Source organism: Eumetopias jubatus, unplaced genomic scaffold, assembly GCF_037043125.1.
Source record: "Eumetopias jubatus isolate StellerSeaLion01/CBP00866 unplaced genomic scaffold, mEumJub1_p1.0 scaffold_10, whole genome shotgun sequence".
In the NCBI taxonomy this organism is placed as follows: Eukaryota; Metazoa; Chordata; class Mammalia; order Carnivora; family Otariidae; genus Eumetopias; species Eumetopias jubatus.
In genome coordinates, this window is record NW_028274816.1 from 64083426 (window position 1) to 64107073 (window position 23648).

A 23648-nucleotide genomic window follows, 5' to 3' on the forward strand; every position below is an offset into this window, starting at 1 on the left:
TGTTTATTAGTTTACAGCTAAGAATGTATATATTTTATGTCGAAATGACTTTAGGGAATGATATGTCCATTTATATCAGACTTTGGGGACACCAGAAATACTGTTTTTATTCTCTGGGAGGCTGCTGAGCTTCATGGGGTCTGAAATCATGTTTCTAAGACCTTTTGAGCACTTGCAGACAGCACCCCTTATAGATCCGCGGGAATCCCTTAAGGAAGCCTCCGGAACGTTGTCAGACCGTCACAGAACCTCAGAGCCCTTGGGATGGTTCCGGTGGGGAACGTCCTCCCTTCCGCCTCTACTACATTACCCAGAGGGTGCCGCGCGGAGAAGCTGCGGGTTGAGCCAGTTAAGGCCCAAGAGCGTGGGCCTCACGTGAGAGCTCTTCCGTGCGTTTAACAGCGCTGTGGGCGGGACTTCCGGCGTTCTCGTTGCGGCGGTGGTTTTGGGTGTTCCTGGGTTTGTCCCGGCACCGTCAGGCCGGTCCGGGACTCTGGTGACGGGACCGAGAAGGCGCCAGGGGAGGAGCTGTCCCTGCCGCACAGACTGGGGCCACCGGCTAGGGACGCCGCCCGGGCTGCCCCGCGCCGGGGCCGAGACGGGGACGGCCGGTCCGGGTGTCCGCTCCGCACACCGAGTCCGATGGCGGCGGCCGCGCCCAGGGAGCCGCCGCAGGTAAGCGCTCGTCCCCCGGGCCCTCCCCGCCGTCCCCCCACCCAGACCCCGGAGGCCCGAGCGCGGGGCGCCGGCTCGCGGCCCTGCGGCCCAGGCCCCGGCGTCGGACGGGGCGGCGGCGGGGGGCGGGGGCCCCGTGTGCGAGCGCCGGCGTGCCGGCGTGAGGAGCGGGCTCCGGGCCGGAGGGGGCCTGAGGCGGGAGGAGGCTCCCCGCAGGGGACAGCGCGTGAGGCGGGAGGAGGCTGCCCTCAGGGGACAGCGCGTGAGGCGGGAGGAGGCTGCCCTCAGGGGACAGCGCGTGAGGCGGGAGGAGGCTGCCCGCAGGGGACAGCGCGTGAGGCGGGAGGAGGCTCCCCGCAGGGGACAGCGCGTGAGGCGGGAGGAGGCTCCCCGCAGGGGACAGCGCGTGAGGCGGGAGGAGGCTGCCCGCAGGGGACAGCGCGTGAGGCGGGAGGAGGCTGCCCTCAGGGGACAGCGCGTGAGGCGGGAGGAGGCTGCCCGCAGGGGACAGCGCGTGAGGCGGGAGGAGGCTGCCCTCAGGGGACAGCGCGTGAGGCGGGAGGAGGCTGCCCGCAGGGCACAGCGCGTGAGGCGGGAGGAGGCTGCCCTCAGGGGACAGCGCGTGAGGCGGGAGGAGGCTGCCCGCAGGGGACAGCGCGTGAGGCGGGAGGAGGCTGCCCTCAGGGGACAGCGCGTGAGGCGGGAGGAGGCTGCCCGCAGGGCACAGCGCGTGAGGCGGGAGGAGGCTGCCCTCAGGGGACAGCGCGTGAGGCGGGAGGAGGCTGCCCGCAGGGCACAGCGCGTGAGGCGGGAGGAGGCTGCCCTCAGGGGACAGCGCGTGAGGCGGGAGGAGGCTGCCCTCAGGGGACAGCGCGTGAGGCGGGAGGAGGCTGCCCGCAGGGGACAGCGCGTGAGGCGGGAGGAGGCTGCCCGCAGGGGACAGCGCGTGAGGCGGGAGGAGGCTGCCCGCAGGGGACAGCGCGTGAGGCGGGAGGAGGCTGCCCGCAGGGGACAGAGGGCGTGAGGCGGGAGGAGGCTGCCCTCAGGGGACAGCGCGTGAGGCGGGAGGAGGCTGCCCGCAGGGGACAGCGCGTGAGGCGGGAGGAGGCTGCCCTCAGGGGACAGCGTGTGAGGCGGGAGGAGGCTGCCCTCAGGGGACAGCGCGTGAGGCGGGAGGAGGCTGCCCGCAGGGGACAGCGCGTGAGGCGGGAGGAGGCTGCCCTCAGGGGACAGCGCGTGAGGCGGGAGGAGGCTGCCCGCAGGGGACAGCGCGTGAGGCGGGGTCGCGCCGGGACTGGCGGGCCGAGGTGCCGTACCTCTGTCCCGAGGGCCCTGGGAGCCGTCGATGGTTGTGACGAGAAGAGGGACACGGTCTGATTTAGGGCCGGAAAGGTTTCCAAGGGCTGCTCAGAGGGAGAACAGGCTGGACCGGGAGTGATGAGGACGGTGAGGCACTGGGAGGTTGGGTCCAAGACACAGAACTGGGAGAAGGGAGTCCTGAGAACTGAAGTACAGAGTTGATTTAGCCTTTCGCCCAAGGGCTGCCGCCAGGGTTGGGTAGAGGTACAGGGGAGGTTGAGCCTGTTGAAATACTCATGGCCCCCAGCCTCTCTGACTTGCTGCTGTTCCTGATTCTCTGAGGCTGGAGCAGCACTTACGGAACCGACGCGGTGAAGTGGAGGGTGTCCCTCCCCTCACGGGTTTGGATCCCACCCATGTCCGCTTTGGGATTGTGGTGTGCTGGGACTCTTCACCTGCTTTTCTGCCAGCCCTTTTGGTTTGGGGACCTGGGAGAGATCCCAAGGGCAGGGGGTGATCCTGATTCCAGGTTATATGGACTCAGGGATTATATGGAGTTCTTATTCCTGGCCACCAATGGAAAGAAGTGTAGACGCTTATCCCGGGAACAGGGCGCAGCCTGTAGGAACTCTTAAGAACAAAGAGCAGGGGGACTGGAGTTGGTTTTGGAAATGGCTGCCTGAGAAGTTGGGCAACTATAATGGACGTAATGGAGATTTGGAACAGAGGAGGGAGGTGATCTTACCCAGGTTTAAATATCTCCGTCTGGTTGTAGAGTGGAAAACAGACTTTGGGACTGAGGGAGGAGGAAGGGTGACCAGGGGAGAGGCTACTGCGACAGTCTAGGTGAGTGTTCGTGGACCAGAGTGCTGGCTGTGGAGGTGGGAGAAGTGGTTGGATTCTGGATCCGTTTTTTCAAGAAGGGCTGATTTTGAGGATGAGAGAGAGAAAGGAAGGAGTCGGAGATGACACCAAAGTTTGGTCTTAGCAGCAGGAAGTGTGGAAGTTAGATCAACTGAGATGGGAAAATCAGCAGTAGGAGTGATCCCCCACTGGGGATATCAGGAGCTTTGCTTTTGGCCATGTTAAGATTCTGAGATACTTCAGAGACCAAGTGAGTCGTGGCATCAAATGGGCACTGGACACAGGTCTGGAAATCTGGAGTGGGGTTTAGGATGGAGGCATCCGAAAGTGGTGACTAGTATGTGCACCAGGGTGGAGCTGTGGATCATATTTAGAAATTAGAATTCAGCTCATGGCAGTAATGTTATTAGTGGGTCAGAAAGAAGAATAAGAGTTCCAAGGGCTGGATCTATTGCTCGGGTACCTGTTTGGGGGTTATGGGTATTATAAATACAGATGTAGGAGAGAAATACCCACAAAGGGAGTATGTGGGGAGGCTGGTCTTGGCAGGTGGCCAAGACTTCCAAGAGAAGAGTGGACATGAGATAGATAAAGAGAACTACTTGAGATAAGATGGGTTTACTATAATTTTGCGGTGAGCTTTGGTGGGTTCTGGGGTATTTGCTGGTGTGTAAGATCTGGGGCAAATGTGGTCATCTGTGAGAATCACTGTGCTTGGTATGGGTACCAGTATGGCTGAGCTTTGAATGAGGGTCAGGTGGAAAGAGGAGGGTTGTGGCTGCTGGGGGACAGCAAGTGCACACAGAAGTGGGAGAGGGTTGTGTGTATCTGAAATTCACATATAGTTCCATGTGATTAATGTTGAAGCAAGAATTAGAGACAGGCAGAGAAGGCCTTTGAAGCAGCATCCAGGGCTATCCCTGGTGTTGAGATCCATCGGAGGTCTGGAGTAGTACTGGATCCTATTTGAATTTGCCAAGTTCTTTCTGCATGCCATGTGCCAAGTAGCGTGGAGCAAGTCCAGGGAGATGCATATGGTGTGGGGCAGGGAGTTGGCAGTGGCTGTGGGGATGCATCTATGGGGTGTGAGGATGTGAGAGGTGCATGTGGAGAGAGGGAGTGTGAATGGATGGTCCTGGGCCCTGGTATTGGAGACTTAAGGATGATAGGTGACCCCAAATTTTATTGTGAGGCATGATATGGAGGACTCCAGGGAAATTGCCTGGCAGGAAGAGATGCAGCCCTGTAATTCAGTTCCTGAATGTAGATGGTGTCTCTCTGCCTACCTGCCTGCAGTTGCTGAGAGCTGGGCATGCTGATTAATAGAACCATGAGGAAAGAGCAGTACCAATGGCATCAGGTCCTGGTTTCTCCTCTCAGGTGGGGAGCTTGGGAAGGGGATGGGCATGGGGTAGATGTGTGAGAGTGGATTGTGGGTCCTCAGGAGGGAGGCTGTGGTTTCATCTGTCCCCAACATGACAGGACAATGTGACTTTGGAGGATGTGGCCGTGTACTTCTCCTGGGAGGAATGGGGTCTCCTTGATGAAGCTCAGAGACGCCTGTACCATGATGTGATGCTGGAGAACTTGGCGCTGATAACTTCTCTGGGTAAGTCCATCACACCTGCCACCATGACCTGGGTAGCAACTTTGCCTTTCTGCTTTTGCCTGCGGGCTGCTCTGTGCTTCCATCCAGACCATGGGCATTACATCCTTTCCTAGTTCCCTGGGTAGGTGCTGTTGTTGCTAGGACTGGATTGTTCACCCTGCCCTTTTCTCTCCCTACTACCTCAACACCTGCTGCCCTGAAGTCTAGTAGCAAAGGGTTCTAGGTAATCCTTCTAAGTCTTTGCAGTCAGTCAGATGGATCCCACCTTGGTTGCTCCCTCCCTGGCTGGGTGATTTCTGCAGTTCCATGGTACCTACTTACTTCAGGTTTTGCGCCCTTCTGATAGTTCTACATGTCTGCATGTGCCAGGAATTGCCATCACTGACATGGACACTACTATGTGCACTATGGGTTGTTTTTGGAGACCTTTGTGTGAGGTTTCTTTTGTAATGTTTAGTTTTCTGTGATCTGTCATGTGGGCTGATAGTGGCCACTTACATGTCCTGTCTTTCTCTTAGGACTTACATTATCCACGTCCCATGTAGTTGCTCAATTTGGGTTGTGGGGGAGACTTCTGGGCACTTCACAGAATGATATCACTCCTGCCATGGCAGGAGGAGCCAGAGGAGGCCTGGCCCTGCTGATTGGCAGCTGAAACAGGACATGACATCAGGGCTGTGTTCACCTAATACCAGGAACTTCTTCAAACTAGTGTTTTGGTGCCATTTCCAGTGGCCACACCTCATTTTCGCCTTTTCTTCCCTATTCTTGATACTTGACTAGTTTGTCATTTTTACTGTGACCTCTAGTCCCTGGCTGCTGGCAACTTCCCTGCATCTATCAGTTGCCCATTCCTTTCCACTGCTGCCATTGCAGTGTTCCCAGCATTGGCTCATGCTTAACAGCTGGTGAGCACTATCCTCAATAGTCCTTGAACACTAGCTACTCACTAGCAATCATTTTTCTCTTCCTGGACAAAAACGTCTTCATAATACTCACATGTGAGCAACACCCCTCCTGAAGGTCATTCTGAGAGGAGTAGGTTGGAAACTCTGCCTGCTTCTCCTTAACTGTGCTGCGTCACGTTCTTTTTTTTTTTTTTTTTAAAGATTTTATTTATTTATTTGGCAGAGAGAGACAGTGAGAGCAGGAACACAAGCAGGGGGAGTGGGAGAGGGAGAAGCAGGCTTCCCGCTGAGCAGGAAGCCCGATGTGGGACTTGATCCCAGGACCCTGGGATCATGACCTGAGCCGAAGGCAGACACTTAACTACTGAGCCACCCAGGGGCCCGCTGCGTCACATTCTTAACTTCTTTCATCTTGTGAGGCCTCCCTACTTCCTAGAGGAGCCTTTTAGAATCCCAGTACTGCAAAACAGCCCCTTCCTCATCTTGCCTCCCAACTCCTTCATCCTGAGAACACTCTCATGTATTCATTCTTTGGTATGTCAGGCACATATTTATAATGTGGCTGCCACCTGTCCCCAGAGACAACGTACTTTACTAGCATTTCTCTGTTTTCAGATTGTTTGTGTGGCATAGAGCATGAGGAGGTGCCTTCTGGACAGAATGTTTCTCTGGGAAGAATGCCACAAATCAGGTCTTCAGAGCCAAATCCGTCCACTGAGAAGGTTCATTTCTGTGAGATGTGTGTTTCTGTCATGAAAGATATTTTGTACCTGGCTAAGCATCAAGAAACACATACTGGGGAGAAGTCATACACATGTGTGGCATGTGGGAAACACTTCTGTTTCAGTGCAAATCTTCACCAACACCAGAATGAGCACAGTGGGAGAAAGCCCAATACCAAGGACATGGACAGGGCTTCCTTTGTGAAGATCTATAGAAGTCATTCATTAGGGAAGCCTTTCACCTGTGAGGTTGAAAAGGACTTCTTGGCCAGTTTGGGACTTCTCCAGTATCAGGCCACTCCCAAAGCAGTACTGAGTATACACAACAGTACTAAGTGTGAGGGTTCCTTTCACAGTAGAAAAAGTTCTTACAAATGCGGTGAATGTGGAAAAGCCTTCTGTCACAAACGTACACTTGTTCAGCACCAAAGAATTCACACTGGAGAAGGACTGTTTGAGTGCATTGAATGTGGGAAAACCTTCAGCTACAAGCATACATTTGTTCAGCATAAGACAGTCCACACTGGAGAAAAGCCTTTTGAGTGCAGTGAATGTGGAAAGGCCTTCAGGTTCAAATATAAACTTGTTCAGCACCAACGTACTCACACTGGAGAAAGGCCTTATGTGTGTAGTGAATGTGGGAAAGCTTTTGGATGCAAATCCAAACTTGTTCGGCACCAGAGAATTCACACCGGAGCAAGGCCTTATGAATGTGCTGAATGTGGCAAATTCTTTAGACAAAGTTCCAGCCTTGTTCAACATCGGAGAATTCACACTGGAGCAAGGCCTTATGAATGTGACGAATGTGGGAAGTCTTTTAGCCAAAGCTCTATCCTCATTCAGCACCGGAGAGTTCACACTGGAGAAAGGCCATATGAGTGCAGTGAATGTGGGAAATTCTTTAGACAAAGCTCCAGCCTCATTCAGCACCGGAGAGTTCACACGGGAGCAAGGCCTTACGAGTGTAGTGAATGTGGGAAATCCTTTAGCCAAAGTTTTAGCCTCATTCTACATCGGAGAATTCACACTGGAGAAAGGCCTTATAAATGCAGTGAATGTGGGAAATCCTTTAGCCAAAACTATAGCCTCATTCAACACCATAAACTTCACACTAGAAAAAGGCCTCAGGAGTGCAGCCAGCCTGAGAAAGTTTTCATTTAACAGTCTTTGATTCAACACCAAAAACTTCATGACTCACATCAGTCTTATGAATCAGGAGATGTGGAAAAACCTTCAGCCAAGATCTAAACCCATTCAGCCTGAAAAAGAAATTCCACGTAAGATAATGGCCTTAAACCTTCAGGGAATTTGCTGTCTCTTTGTTCAGTGTGACGGCACTAGAGAGCCTCTGTGAGGAGCCATCTACCATGCATTCCAATCAGGAGTTTTCAGGAGCTGCATTTCATATTTTGACCTGCTCAGACCTTGCCAGAATTGTGTCACTGCCAATTGTGGCAGAAGTTATCTCCCTCTGACACCTAGCAGGTCCTCCTCATGGCATGCATGTCACCTTAGCATGCTCAGAGAAGACAGATGTTTGTGCTCTCTCCCGTTCTCTGCTGGAAATCAGTCTGAACCCCTGGGGTGGGAGGTTCCCATTCCCTTCTCTCTGACTATGGCATGGACCTGATCCACTTTTTGCCCAAAGAACTCAGTCTAGGAACCACTGATATTTTGCAAGTTTTACCTCTTCATGGCCTTGTTGGTTATGCAATATTTTTTATGGATTTTCCAGCCTCCCAAGTCACTGATGTGGGACCTGTCTGCCTCACATTTGCTCTGATTTGTGCAATAATAAAGGTCTTATTAAGTCACATTTAATCTTAAGATTTTTATTCATTGTGTGGAGTGGGTTGAAAACAGTTGGGCTTTGCCATTGTGGAGAGGTAGACAGCTTTCTTGAGGACCTCAAGGGGACAGTATAATATCAGAGACTCTCTCACTATTTATTTATTTATTTATTTGACAGAGAGACACAGCGAGAGAGGGAACACAAGCAGGGGGAGCAGCAGGCAGAGGGAGAAGCAGGCTTCCCGAGAGCAGGGAGCCCGATGCAGGGCTCAATCCCAAGACCCTGGGATCATGACCTGAGCCAAAGGCAGACGCTTAATGACTGAGCCACCCAGGCACCGCAGGGTTGTTTTTTGTTGTTGTTGTTGTTGTTTTCAAGATTTATTTATTTGAGAGAGAGGATGTACACGCATGTGCATGATTGGGATGAAGGGCAGAGGGAGAGAGAATCCCAAGCAGACTCCCCAGTGAGCACACAGCCTGACATGGGGCCCAGTTTCATGACCTTGAGATCATGACCTGAGCTGAAATGAAGAGTTGGACGCTTCAACTGAGCCACCCAGGCACCGCTTAAGACCAGTTTTAAAAGGCCTCATGGGTGCGGGGGAGTTGCCTGAGAGGCTCAGTCTGTTAAGCGTCTGCCTTAGGCTTGGGTCATGATCCCGGGGTCCTGGGATCGAGCCCTGCATCTGGCTCCCTGTTCAGCAGGGAGTCTGCTTCTCCCTCTCTCTCTGCCCCTCCCCCACGCTTGTGTGCTCTCTCGCTCTCTCCCCCCTCCCTCCCTCTCAGATAAATCTTTGAAAAAAAAATAAAAGGTCTCATTAGTAATGGAAATCTTACTGACACCATTGATGGTGACTTTCTCATTGCACAATGTCCACTTAGATTTTTATCAGCCCAGAGAACCTCTGCAGCATTCTCCATATTCCATTTGCTCAGTCATCATCTCAAAAAAGAGCCTCACTTGCAAAGCTGAGATACAATTCTTTTTTTTTTTGAGATACAATTCTAAGGTGTTTTGTTGTTTATACCCCAATCTGCAATCTTTGATCTGACATCCAGATGCTAAGAGCTTCTTGAAATCTTATTTTTGCTTTGTACACTAACCACACTTCAATTCATATATGGACTCAGTGGTATGATGTGTTATAGGCTATTTGTAGCAGAATACATAATTCCTATTTATGATTCTAATGGGAACTTTCCTTACAGCAAAAGCACTAGATCCAAAAAATTAGGGAAGTGTACTTGCACCCTACCCCAATAACCCTTGGCCCAGTGGCACATGGCTGCCATTTATATCATGGAGCATAAGCTGGTTGCAGATAGAGGGGAAAGTCAGATCCACCGTCTGGGGTCACAAACACGTTTTCTAGAGCCATGTACATCCCTGCGCTCAACAATTACTGCTCTAACATTCCACTGTTGCCATTGGCTAAAGAAGACTCCATATTTTGATTACTAATTGGCCTTATTGCCACCACCGTCAAACCTCACATCGTTTAGTTGGAGAATCCAGAAAATCTAGGACCTCTCTTCTATCCTGAATTGTCCTAATAATTAGCTATAAAGAGGTCAGTCCATATACTTAAAGAGCTGTCATTACTGATCTGTCACTTAAAAGCTTCCCAAATCCTAGCCAAGGACCTTACCTCAATCTTCCAGCTGTCCTCTACTCCTGCAGCCCCTTTTGCTCTTCTGTTACTTGCCTGTCCATCTTGATGTTCCTAGTTCAATATATTCACTAAAATCTCAAGAATGCCAAATCTGTTTTTTACTTTACGAAATTCCTCCAGTATTACTTTTGTCTCTGTTAATATTCTGCCACATTTATACAGAGAACAGAAGATCATTATTTGATATTGTTTGACAACATCCCTGCCTCCTAAATCTAAAATCTCTTGTGGGCTACCTGTGTTGAAATGGAAATGATGCCTCCCCTCAATTTAGCATCAATCCCTCCATGCCACCAATGACTTTCCCATGTCTTAGCTTCTGAGAGGTTTTGTTCTTGATATATCAAATCTCTTGACTAATCACCCATCACTGATCTTCAGTCTCTTAATCTCCTTGACAAAAAACATCAATACAGTTTGTATACTTCATAAAATAACTACCCTTCACTCTGAGCTAGTACATTTTCTTTTCTACCATTGCTCTCCCTCATCCTTTATTGCTAAACTTTTACAAGCATTTTCTCTCCTTTTGTTTCTGTTACTTCAATTCCTATGTAGTTCTCTACTCATTTGTATGAGTTTCTGTCTTCACAACTCCATCACCATTAATGAACTTAAAAACACAATAATGACGTCTAAAATTTTCTTTAACATTTCAGCAGCTTTTGTACCATGGGGTTTTTGTTGTTGTTGCTGTTGTTTTGTATTCTTAACTGAATATGCTGGCTTAAAAAAAAAAAAAAAGCATTCTCTTTGTACTATAATGAATAAAAGCCCAATCAGTTATTTCTTCACAGTCCGTCTATGTTCTGTTGGTCATCTTATGCAGTGGCATGGTTGTAAATATTATAAGCTCAAAACTTTAGTGTGTATCTCCATGTAAAAATCCTGGGATCCTCTATCTAATGATCTACTTGCAGCCTGTTCCTGGACATCTAGTAGACATCACAGACTCAACACCTTTAAACTTGTCCTGAGCTTTCTTTAAAAAGCTTTTTAAAACTAAATCTTGGGGTTTTTTTAGAGAAGTTTTAGGTTCACAGCACAATTGACAACAAGGTACAGAGATCTCCTGTATATCCCGTGCCCTCACATATGTATAGTCTCCTTCTTTATCAGCATCCCCCTCTACAGTGGTACATTTATTATAATTGATGAACCTACAATGACTTGTTACCACCCAAAGACCATGGTTTACACAAAGGTTCATTCTTGGTGTGCATTTTATGGGTTTAGGTAAATTATAATGACATGTGTCCACCATAATAGTTCATACAAATTAGTTTCACTGCCCTAAAATTTCAGTTTCTGCTCTAAAAATTCTCCACTAATTGTCCCTCCCTCCTGCCTAACCTCTGGCAACTACAGATATTTCTATTGTCTCCATAGCTTTGTCTTTTCTAGAATGTTATGCAGTATGTAACCTTTACAAAATGGCCTCTTTGACTTAGTAATATGCCTCTAAGTTTCTTGTCTTTTCATGACTTGACAGTGCTCTAAGTGTTGAATGATATTCCATTGTGTGGATGTACCACAGTTTATTTATCCACTCACTCACTGAAGGACATCTTGGTTGCTTCCAAGTTTTGGTGATTGTGAATAAAGTTGCCTGTAAACATCCATGCACTGGTTTTTGTGTGGATATGTTTTCAACGCCTTTGGGTAAATACCAAGGAATTCAATTGCTGGATTGCCTGGTAACCCTGTGTTAGTTTTGTAGGAAACTGCCAGAGTTTCTTCCAAAGTGACTGTGCAATTTTGCATCCCCACCAGCAATGAGTGAGAGTTCCTGTTGCTCTACATCCTTGCCAGCATTTGGTGGTATCACTGTGAGCTTTCTTTTCACTCTGCTCTGACCATAGCTTTCCCATTCTCAACTCCATCCTTCCAGTTGCTGAGACTAAAAATCTCAGGCTCATTCTTGACTCATTCTTTTTCTCATACCACAGAACCAGTCCCATAGGAAATCTGATTAAGTCTACTTTCAAAACATCATGAATCTGACCCCTTTTCATCACTATGCCTGGCCTTAGCCTGAGAAGAGCCACCATCCTCTACCTGAATTTCTGCAAGGGTCATCTAACTGATCTTTATCCTATGCTTCTTCTTTTCCAGTCTTTTGTCAACTCTCCAGCCAACATGACCCTTTCAAAGTATGAATCAGGTAATGTCCATATTTGATCAAAACCCTGGAAGCACTCCTCATTTTACTTAGAATTCAAAATTCTCATAGGACCTTAAGGGACCTTCACAGTTATTTAGCTTATGTTCCTCTCTGACTAAACCCTCTGCTTTACTCATCTACTTGCATGGGCATACATACCTGGCTTTGCTTGGCACATGACACTGGCCAATACCTGTGCTTGAATCATATGCTCAAAAATGCCACATGGCTTAATTGATCTTTATTCAAGTATTGCCTGAAGTTTCATTTTGGCATGAAGTCTCCCTTACTATTCTATTTAATAGTGCACCCTCTTATTCCCTGCTTAGCTCCCAACTCTAGCTCATTCCCCTCCAAGGTACCTATCATCATATAGCATAGTGAATAATTTGTTATTCATTATTATCTACTATCTGTGTCAATACAGGTAAGTTCTTTGCTAGCATCCCCCTTCCTCTCACCCCCTATGGATCACTTACACCAAGAATAATGTGTGACACACTTTAGGTGCTTAACATCTGTTTATTGAAGTAGTGAATAAAAGTTGCCTTGGGAGTGCCTGGCTGGCTCAGTTGGTAGAGTGATCCTCGATCTTGGGTTGTGGGTTTGAGCCCCGTGTTGGGTGTAGAGATTCTAAAAAAATAAAAATCTTTTTAAAAATGTTGCCTTACTTTCCTCGTGTTAGTTTCTAACACTTTAGCGATTTTTACTTAATGTTTCTTTCTTTCCCCCTGTCTTTCAGAATACAGTTGGACATTGTAAGAATCATATTGGGGTAGGCAAAATCCTCAGGTTGGCCAGAAACACAGACCAGCCTTGAGTGAAGCTTCCTTATTTCACTTCATGCGTACATGAGACCAGTGTCATCTATTTCCACCTGACACTTTTCAGACAACTTAGCTTTGTTTTCCTCTTGCTTCCTGCTTTTCTTTCTTTCTAAATGGATTAATTAATCACTACTAACAGCTTCTAGTAATTTGTGTTACAATTTTTTTTTTCAGAGAATTTCAACTCTCCGTGGAGACATTGTCACTGCAATTATAGGTGAAATGAAATCACTTCCCAACAAAGAGGTGAGATCATGATTTCAACTCCATGCAGACACTGTCACTGCAATTTTAAGTGAAATGATAATCACTTCTCAGAAGAGATGAGATCTGATGCCCCAAAACTTTATTTCAGGGATAAGATACACTTTTTGCACACATGCTTCAGATGTGACCACAAAATCTACTGTTTCTGTGGGGAGTGATAGTTGGTAAGTAGAGCTTCCTTTTAGATAAAAAGAGAGTCTTAGAGAAAAATGACATTGCTAAGAAAACATTTTAAGTGGGCGCCTGGGTGGCTCAGTTGGTTAAGCGCCTGCCTTCAGCTCAGGTCATGATCCTGGAGTCCCGGGATCGAGTTCTGCATCGGGCTCCCTGCCCAGCGAGGAGCCTGCTTCTCCCTCTAACCCTCCCCCCTCTCATATACTCTCTCTCTCTCTCTCTCATTCTCGCTCTCTCAAATAAATAAATCTTTAAAAAAAGAAAACATTTTAAGAAATAGTATGTGTTAGTATAATCTCATTTTCCTGGGGTAAGAACCTGGACACAAATATATGCAGAAGAGATATTTTCTGAGGGTTCCCAAGAAGTAGAAACCTAATAGCTGATGTCCTCTGCCTTCTCTGTCATAGCCCTCTCTGAATTTCTGAGGTTAGGGAGCAGGAATCATCAGGTAATATTACTGTGTTAAAAGCTCCATATGACCCTGACATTTAACCAAATTTATAAAAGTCCTTTGATATTCCCTGAACCTTAGTAGTTGCTTTTATTCTGTCGTGATTTTTTTTTTTTTAATTTTATTTATTCATTTGAGACGCAGAGATAGCATGAGCAGGGGGAGAGGCAGAGGGAGAGGGAGAAGCAGGCTTCCCGCTGAGAAAGGAGCCCAATGTGGGGCTCGATCCCAGGACCCTGGGATCATGACCTGAGCTGAAGGCAGATGCTTAATGACAGCCACCCAGGCACCCCAAGTGTGGAAATATTTTTTCTTTCTTTCTTTTTTTTTTTATTAAAGATTTTTATTTATTCATTTGCGGGAGAGACAGAGAGAGAAGCAGGGGGAGAGGCAGAGGGAGAGGGAGAAACAGACTCCCTGCTGAGCAAGGAGCCCGATGCGGGACTCGATCCCAGGACCCTGGGATCATGATCTGAGCCAAAGGCAGACACTTAACCATCTGAGCCACCCAGGCGCCCAATATTTTTTCTTTCTTTTTTCTTTTTCGTTTTTTAAGTGTGGAAATATTTTAATAATATGTATCAAACGAACTTTTCTTTTCCAACTGATTTTTAAATTCATTTTTACTCACACTAAGTTTCTACTATTTTTCATACCTGTAAATCTTTATCTCTCTATCTTACATACAAAAAGATCTATCCAATTTTATCTATATTTGTCCCCTACCTCCCTACATGTCCAATACTTTGCAACAGTTTATAGCTCTGTTTATAATCTATCTCATAACCTTGATTTTACTCTCTAGCTATTGACCAAAACCAAGCTGTAATTGCATTTATTTTTCAATAACCAAGAGAATTAATCCTCTCATTAAACAATTTCATTTGGGGATCCCTGGCTGGCTCAGTTGAAAGAACATGCAACTCTTGATCTCAGGGGTGCAAGTTTGAGCCCCACGTTGGGTGGAAATTACTTAAAAATAAAATCTTTAAAATAAAATAAAATCCTTTAAAAAAAACAATTTCATTTGTTTTTCTTCTTTTTCACTGGCACAGGAAACTTGTATACATTATTATTTGGTTATAAGTTAGGTTGTTTAAGCATACATTTATTTATTTTATGGATTCATTTGTTAATGTTAAAGCTCCCCATTTGGGACCATGGCTTATCTCTGCTTTATTTAGATCTTTTTAAAAATTCATGCATTTTCTTTCAGTGTTTCTTCCACATTTCTATAATTTTATTATCAAATTATATAAATAAGCATATCCTTCATAACATTTTGTGCTTACATTTTTAAATACAACACTGTCTCTAGAGAGAAAAATGTAGTTTATTACTTTTTTTAAATGTAGCATTTGTGTATATTCTAAACACTTATTAGTATTAATAATTCATTTTATTCACTGTATTTAGCCATTATGCTCCTGCCTCTTCTCTGAATGTTATACATGTGATTTTGTGATTTCCATAAATACATCCAGGATTATATTTCGGTTTATTGACAGACTATGCCTGAAATATATTAAGCAAAAAATAGTGGTGTACAGCATTGTGATCTTATTTCAGAAAAAATTTTAATAATATTTATCCACAATAATACAAAAATAAAAAAGAAAGGCAAAAAAAACCCCCAATACCCAGTAATTTTGGAAAAAAATAGAAGTTGTGCTTGAGGTAGTATCTCCTTAATATACTGCATCTTTATTGCTGAGACCATGATTGGAAGCCCAGATGTTACTCCTAAACAATAGGTATGTTTTGCTTGCCTGTATAGTGTTTTAATAAAAATTGAGAATATTGCAGAAACCGACCTGGGTTTGTTGATATGGCAATACAAGGTAAAAATTGGTCAGAGCTGGGAAATACCCACCCACCTGGTTGGGTCTTGCATGTTTCACTTTGCAGCTCTACCTGTGTGGATGGCTTTCCTTTTATCACTTTCCTCTCCTTGTAATGAAGGCATATGAATTGTTGGTGCTGACTTAGGAAAAATACTAAAAAAAAGTAATATAAATAGATTTCAGTGAACTCATATCTGAAAATGACAGGGTAAATATGCAAAATAAGAAAGAATGGTGCTGTAGACAATAAAAGAACAAAATTATGGCAAACAGAACAAACAGTATTTGTCAGTTATTGCAACAAATACTTTACAACTTTAGTATAGACCTTTTCAAACATCTATAAAAGAGAAGCCGGTAATGATATGAACCACATGAATCCTTCACATGGTTACAACAGAAACCACCCCAGGCCACACTCATTTCATCTGTGAACCTACCCCATCTTTCCTTCAGCAAAAATTCATAGGTCCTTGTATTGCCCTCTGGACCCATCCATGACATTCATCATGGTCCTGTCACCTATGGGTTTCCATAGTCCTTAATGAATATTGCCTCCATTTAGGTGCTGTTCCACTTTTGTTTCCCTTTTCTTATCAGGTTGAAACTTCTACAAAAAGAGAAAGTTTAGATAGCAAAAAGATCTGAATCCTTTATTTTCCCTTTAGAATGTGTTGATTTTGGCAGGCTCTGTAGCGCAATGGACTTATAGAATGTGTTGATTTGGTCTTCTATCATTCTCCAAAGGTGGCTCAGTTGGTTAAGCATCTGCCTTCATCTCAGGTCATGATCCCAGAGTCCTGGGATCCAGTCCCCTATTGGGCTCCCTGCTCAGCAGGGAGTCTGCTTCTCCCTCTGCCCCTCCTTCCATTTGTACTCTCTCTCTCTCTGTCTCGCAAAAATAAATATATCTTTAAAAATACTATTTTTTTAATTTACACTATGTGCAGTAATTTGTTCTTGTTTACATATGTATTAATATAGAATATATGTTCAAATTATGGTGTTTAAAATATAGAAGTAATTCCTTTTCTTTGGATTTAACCTGAATTTGGCACACATTTAGGTTTATTTATTTTTTTGGTTTTATGTTTGAGTTATGTTTTATAATATTTTTGGCACCATATATATTTAAATATGTAAAAGAATTGAAACCAAAACCATGAACCAGATATATTGAGAGCAGTCTGACTTCATACTTTCTCCTCTATTCTTTCATCACTATCACCTACAGGTGCTCATTTTTATAATTTTTATTTTTATTTTTTTTATTTATTTTTTTTAAAGATTTTTTATTTATTTAATTGACAGAGAGACAGAGAGGGACAGAGAGAGAGGGAACACAAGCAGGGGGAGTGGGAGAGGGAGAAGCAGGCTTCCCGCCGAGCAGGGAGCCCGATGCAGGGCTCGATCCCAGGACCCTGGGATCATGACCTGAGCCGAAGGCAGTTGCTTAACCAACTGAGCCACCCAGGCGCCCCTCATTTTTATAATTTTTAAATGTGTTCTTACATTTAAAAAATATGGTCATATACACACAGATAAATGGATATTAGTTATACTCCCTTTATTAGGAAAATATAGCTAACTGCACACAATATTCTGACACTTTCTATTTTTTACTTAATTGTATGTCCTGGAAATGCAGCAGTAAAAAGAACTTCACTCCTGGCTGCCTAGTGCCCCATTGTGAAAATGCACTATGATTCCTTCAGTCTCCTCTTCATTGACATTGAGTTGGTTCCAATTTTTATTATTACAAATAGTCCTGCAAGGGGCGCCTGAGTGGTTCAGTTGGTTAAGCGACTGCCTTCGGCTCAGGTCATGATCCCAGGGTCCTGGGATTGAGTCCCACATCTGGCTCCTGGCTCAGCAGGGAGCCTGCTTCTCCCTCTGACCCTCTCCCCTCTCATGCCGTTTCTCTCTCTCTCTCTCTCTCAAATAAATAAATAAATAAATAAATCTTTAAAAAAAACAGAACAAAAAACAAATAGTCCTGCAAAAAATTGTCTTGCATATATGAAAGGCATGTCTAAATATTCATACTGAGTTGAGAAATTATGTGATCAGAGATGTTTTATTAGTGTATTGAGAATAACAAAATTTTCTATTTTAGTCTCCAGATTCCTGTAATTCAAATAAAAAGAGCCACCAGTATCCCCTTTAAATTGAAGAAATGGTTTCCACTAATTTAAATGTGGGTATTATTTCCCTCACTCAGGCTAGAATAGGGATCCTGGGAAACTCCTCACTTCTTTGTCTTTATATCTTTACTTCACTCACTAAGCACATGTGGAGACCCACAGACTTGATTCTCATCTACCTAGTCATAGCTAACATCTTGGTTCTTTTTAATAAGGGAATTCCTCAGACAATGGCAGCGTTTGGGTTAGAATCTTTCATTGATGATGCTGGATGTAAGCTTGTCTTCTATTTTCACTGAGTGGCCAGAGGGGTTTCCCTCAGCACCACCTGCCTTCTCAGGGGTTTCCAGGCCAGTAAGCTCAACACTAACACTGCTATGTGGTTAGAGCTCAAGATTAGATTCCCAAAGTGCATTGGCTTCTGCTGTTTCCTCTGGTAGATCCTGCATCTCCTGTTAAATATTTTATTGCTTTGCATGTTACTGGACCAAAAAAGAGAAAAAACACGAGTATGGAAAAAACATATGAATATTGTAATTCACCCATTCCGAACAAATCTGTAGTTTTAGTACATGCAGTCATGTTCCCCTTCGTTGATGTTACTTGTTTCAGCCTCATGGCCTGGTCTAGTGGCTCCATGGTCTTTGTCCTGCTCAGGCACAAGCAGAGAGTCCAACACATTCACAGCAACAACGTTTTTCCTAGACCTTCCCACGAGGCTAGAGCCACACGTACCACCCTGGTCCTGGTGAGCATATTCATCTCCTTTTATTTTCTCTCTTCCATTTTGTCTTTGTGGGTAACACTTATTGTGAACCCAAGCCACTGTTTGGTGAGTGTCTGTGCACTGGCATTTTCTGGCTTTCCAACATTCAGCCTCTTTGTCTTCCTTGGCAGTGACACCCGTGCCTCTTAGTTCTCTGGTTTCTGGGGAACACAATTATTTTTCCAAGTATGGTCTCTGGACAATAAGTTCCCTATAGGGCATCCTATAATTTATTTATTAAATTATTTAATCACTTTTTTGTGTGTGTTTACACATAAAACACTCATGTTTTATGCCAGATGATCTATTATCACATAGGGATCAGTATGGAATAACAGCAAAAATAACCCTGGCCTCATACTGCTTATATGATTGCCAAAAATGAACATGGTGTACATATGACAATGACCTTCTAAAACTGCATAAGCTATTCATTGAAGAATATCAGGCAATAATGATAATGACATGGGGGAAATTTTCAGTGTTCAGGAGTTCTGGAATGGAAACTCACTGTTGATTCAAACTCTGAAGTGGCATCCAAAAGATTTATTGCATTGTTAAAGCAGTTGAGTGAAAAATGTTTCAAGGGAAAAGAAAATGGCTGGGGAATACCCTAAATTGGTACAACACAGGTGGACTTCAAAGAATGAAAAGACGTTCATGATGTTTAGCTAAGAGTATGTGGTATACAATGTGGCAAGGCAGGAAAGTAGGTGATATCTTCTGGCAGGTGCTGGAGGTCATGTCAATGATCAAAACCTTTCATAGGAAAGATCATGGATCTCTGAGAATTTTTGTCAGTGAAATCAAAACTGTGGTAAAAAATAATTTAATTAAAATAAAATTTAGTACACATTATAGTTTAGCACTCTTTTACCTTATTTACAATATTTTTTCCTTAAAAAAATAAGTGGTAAAATAATGCACTTCCAATTTAGCAATATTTAGGGGTCAAAGCTTGAGAAAGAGTCTCTCCTTGACCAAACTTTAGTCGGGTTCCTCAGAATCCTATTCCCAACTAGACCTCAACGTTTGGACTTCTGTGCCCATCTTTGCATTGCCCAATTTTAGCAAGAATTCTATTAAGTTAGTTTAGCCAGAATCCATCCCTCCTTAATAGCTGAAAACCCTTGATATCTGATCAAACTGCTCATCCTACCATCCCCCAGATGGTACTAATCACATTTGCCTGCTTTCAGCAACAATCCCCCTTACCCCTGAGGTTTCCTACTACTTAGTACTTTTCCATCCACTGACCCCCCACACTGCTTCTTGGGCTATGAACCCCTAATTGTTCATGCTATATTTGGAATTGAGCCAAGTTCTATACTGGGATCTCTTTTCCACTATCACACAATTCCTGATTAAAACCTGCTTTTACTGCTTTAACTACTGTTCAGCTCTGGTTTTCTTTAATAGATCTTGAAACTTATTCTTTATGAAATAAAACTGATTTTTAGAAAATTTTGTCAGTTGTTGGTACTTAAAGGAAACTTTCAAAGAGTTCCATTTTTATTTCACCTTTATTTTCATCTTTAAATAATCATTTGGGATGCCTGGGTGGCTCAGTTGGTTAAGTGTCTGCCTTCGGCTCAGGTCATGATCCCAGGGTCCTGGGATCGAGTCCCACATCCAGCTCCTTGCTCAGCAGGGAGCCTGCTTCTCCCTCTGCCTGCTGCTCTCCCTGCTTGTGCTCTCTCTCTCTCTGTGACAAATAAATAAATAAAAATCTTCAAAAAAAATAATCATTTGACTTTTATTATCACTAACTTCATAAATACAATACTTGGTCATTAAAAATATATGTGGTTAAAAGATACAAACGTAGGGATCCGAAGGGGTACGTGCACCCCAATGTTTATAGCAGCAATGTCCACAATAGCCAAACTGTGGAAAGAGCCAAAATGTCCATCAACAGATGAATGGATGAAGAAGATGTGGTATATATACACAATGGAATATTATGCAGCCATCAAAAGGAATGAGAGCTTGCCATTTGCAACAACATGGATGGATCTGGAGGGTGTTAAACTGAGTGAAATAAGTCAATCAGAGAAAGACATGTATCATATGACCTCACTGATATGAGGAATTCTTAACCTCAGGAAACAAACAGGATTGCTGGAGTAGTGGGGGGGTGGGAGGGATGGGGTGGCTGGGTGATAGACAGTGGGGAGGGTATGTGCTATGGTGAGCGCTGTGAATTGTGCAAGACTGTTGAATCACAGATCTGTACCTCTGAGGCAAATAATGCAATATATGTTAAGAAAAAAAGAAGATAGCAGGAGGGGAAGAATGAAGGGGGGGAAATCGGAAGGGGAGACGAACCATGAGAGACGATGGACTCTGAAAAACAAACTGAGGGTTCTAGAGGGGAGGGGGGGGATGGGTTAGCCTGGTGATGGGTATTAAAGAAGGCACATTCTGCGTGGAGCACAGGGTGTTATGCACAGACAATGAATCATGGAACACTACATCAAAAACTAATGATGTAATGTATGGTGATTAACATAACTAAAAAAATTTTTTTAAATGGAAAAAAATATATGTGGTTAAATGTACAATTCTGCATTTCTATTATGTCTACAACTAAAATTGTATTAAAATTAATTTTATTTATATATATTTTTTCTTTTTTAGAGCGAGGGCATGGGAGAGACAGAGAGGAAGAGAGGGAGAGAGAGAGAATTTTAAGCAGAGCCCAACATGGGGCTCGATCTCATGACTCTGAGATCATGACCTGAGCCGAAATCAAAAGCTGGACACTTAACTTACTAAGCCATCCAGTCACCCCTATTATAGTTTTGAAAGTATCTCATGTAAAATACAGTTTAATATATATAGAAATAAAACATGTACCTAAATTATCTAAATACCATTTTAATCCAATATATTTAAGCAATCTGTTTGTTATGAATGATAAATCATAATGAAATAAATTTCTGGCTTCTAGTTAACTCAAGAGAAACATTGTGTCTCAAAGAAAGAGCCCTTCTTTTTCTTCATTAGCCCATTGTCTTCTAATTGAAAATCTGCACTTTTTTTTAAGATTTTGTTTATTTATTTTATTTATTTGACAGAGACACAGCGAGAGAGGGAACACAAGCGGGGGAGTGGGAGAGGGAGAAGCAGGCTTCCCACAGAGCAGAGAGCCTGATGCGGGCTCGATCCCAGGACCCTGGGATCATGACCTGAGCCGAAGGCAGACACTAAACAACTGAGCCACCCAGGCGCTGCTCTGCATATTTTCTTTAGGGAGTTTAACTTGTGTTAGTATTTTTCATGGGCTCAAGTTTTTATATAAGCACTCAGTGGCTTACCTTAAATGGGGAGCTCCATTACCTAGGAATGTTGAATCATTTAAGTGTTTCCTGAAGAAAACTGCCTGCCCTATATCATCCCAGGGCCAGGTACTAGGCAACTGGGGACCACCCCTATAACCCAGAGCCCACTGGAATTATTCAAACTAGCCAGTTCTCCTTGCCTTGCCTGTAGAAACACAATGAAGTCTCAGGGCTAGGCCTTCCCTTGGCTCCTGCTTTTGTGTCCTAACCCAAGCCTGGTGTTCCCTCTGTGGCCTTTCGTGGTATGCTATGCCTCTCATTTCTAGGGAAATGGTAAGTAACATTAAGCTTTTCTCTCAATGGCATTGACCTATCCATGTTGTCACTAAGTCACCTTTATAAACTAAGACATGGGTTCAAATCAGCCTCCCTTGGCTGTATAATACTACATCTCATACCGCATTTCTTGGTGCCCTCATCTCTCTTTTCTATTGTGCCTCTCACATTCTAACATTGTACATAATTCAGTATATATTTCATATTTCTTCCTCTCTCTTTCTTGAATACTGTAGAGTGTAAGCTCCTTGAGGGCTGGGGTCTTTGTCTCTTGTTTTCAAATACGTTCCATGCACTTAAGATAGTGCCTGAAATGCATAGATGTTCATTGAATGTTTGTTAGAGCCGTGAATAAGCATGGTATTACAGTATCCTTGTTCATCTTCATCATTCTGGCAACGCTTTTTTGTTTATTTTGTTTTGGGTGGGCAGCAAAGCAAGGTTTATTGAATGATAGTACAAAGCTCCCAAAGAGGGAGGGGACCCGAGAGGGTTGCCCTCTGGCAACACTTCTGAATGTTTTAATTCTCCCTCAAAGTAGATACTCAGCATTTTCAAGAATGGAAAGAAATTACATTCTGGAGACTAAACCCTGTTGTATTCAATGTTTCAGCCCCATTTATGCTCAGCCTCATTCTCTCACTTCTCAGACATCTTAACCGTTTTCTTGTCACAGATATGTCCCCCAGAGCCATTTTTGAGTATATCTGTGCATAACCACAGAATTATATTAATAGCTTTCAGTAATTTAAACAATTCGTAAATGTTTTCCTTCTTTGCTTTCCTTCCTTCCTCTTTCCTTCCCTCCTCCGCTTCCCCTGCCTTCACCCTCCCTCTCCTCTTCTTCATCGTTTACCAAAAATAATCTCAACTCCCAATTCAGACACTGTCCCTGTAATTGCAAGTGAAGTGAAAATCACTTCCTAGCAAAGAAACGAGATCATGATGCTATATAAATCTTTATTTCTGGGTTCAGATGGTCACCTTTGCATATTTATTGCCACCAGTCCTGGCACATTAAAAAGCATTTATAACGGCCCTTTTCAGATAGGCGGCATATTCCTAGAGGGAAATCAATATATCTCAGCTTTGGGCTAAGAAGGATCTTTTGAATTACAGGGTGCTACACCCTGGATTGGCCGCCGTCAGCGCCCCCACCGGCAGGAAAGTGCCTTCGTCGGCCCAATAACCCTCCCGGGCGTCATCCCCAGGCCCTGTCGCTGACCTGACCCCTGATCCCGGGCCCCTGACCCAGCCAAAGCGCCCAAAACTGACTTAAAGCTTCCATCTACATGGATTTAAAAACCAGCAAGGAAATACGAGTGGACTGTGAGTGGACTCAAAAGGATATTTCACACGATGTGTCCATGTGGCTTTGTGGCTTTGGGAATAGCTACAACAATGTTTCCAGCATTTTTTGGACCCACCCCGCAGCGGACTGCACAGCACGCAACCTGGGCGCCGAAGCCCCGCCCCGTCCTCTGAGCCTCGAGGCACCATCTCCCCGCGCCGCTCGCGGGACCGCACCGCCTAGCCCCTGCGGGGCGCAAGTCCGCGGTCACTAGGGCCGATTGCTCAGGGAAACTACATTACCCAGAAATCTCTGCGCCGCGCTGCGGCGGCACTATTAAAGGCGCGCAAGTCGTCTGGGCGGGACTTCCAGCGTCTTCCTCGCAGCGGACATTTTGTCTGCTCCTGGTGGAGCCCTCGGAGCAGATCTTTGGGGACGCGGGTTCGGTTCGGAGTGACGGAAGCGGGAAGGCACGGGCAGAGATCCTGCGCCAGTTGCGGGAAGGCCCGGCGGTGGCAGCGCCCGCGAAGGCTCCGCGCCCAGGGCCAAGCGA

The 23648-nt window shown here is 44.8% G+C and overlaps 1 protein-coding gene and 1 pseudogene across 1 annotated transcript; both read left to right on the top strand.

Moving 5' to 3' along the window:
• The first annotated feature begins 436 nt into the window (after window positions 1–436).
• Window positions 437–7891, top strand: LOC148163308 (uncharacterized). Its single transcript, XM_088027013.1, has 3 exons — window positions 437–675; window positions 4321–4447; window positions 5971–7891. Exons 1-3 carry the CDS (start codon window positions 643–645, stop codon window positions 7236–7238), a joined length of 1428 nt encoding a protein of 475 aa, XP_087883139.1. The 5' UTR covers window positions 437–642; the 3' UTR covers window positions 7239–7891.
• Window positions 7892–17513: 9622 nt separating this feature from the next.
• LOC114200955 (vomeronasal type-1 receptor 1-like) lies at window positions 17514–18334 on the top strand (annotated as a pseudogene).
• The last annotated feature ends 5314 nt before the right edge of the window (window positions 18335–23648 follow it).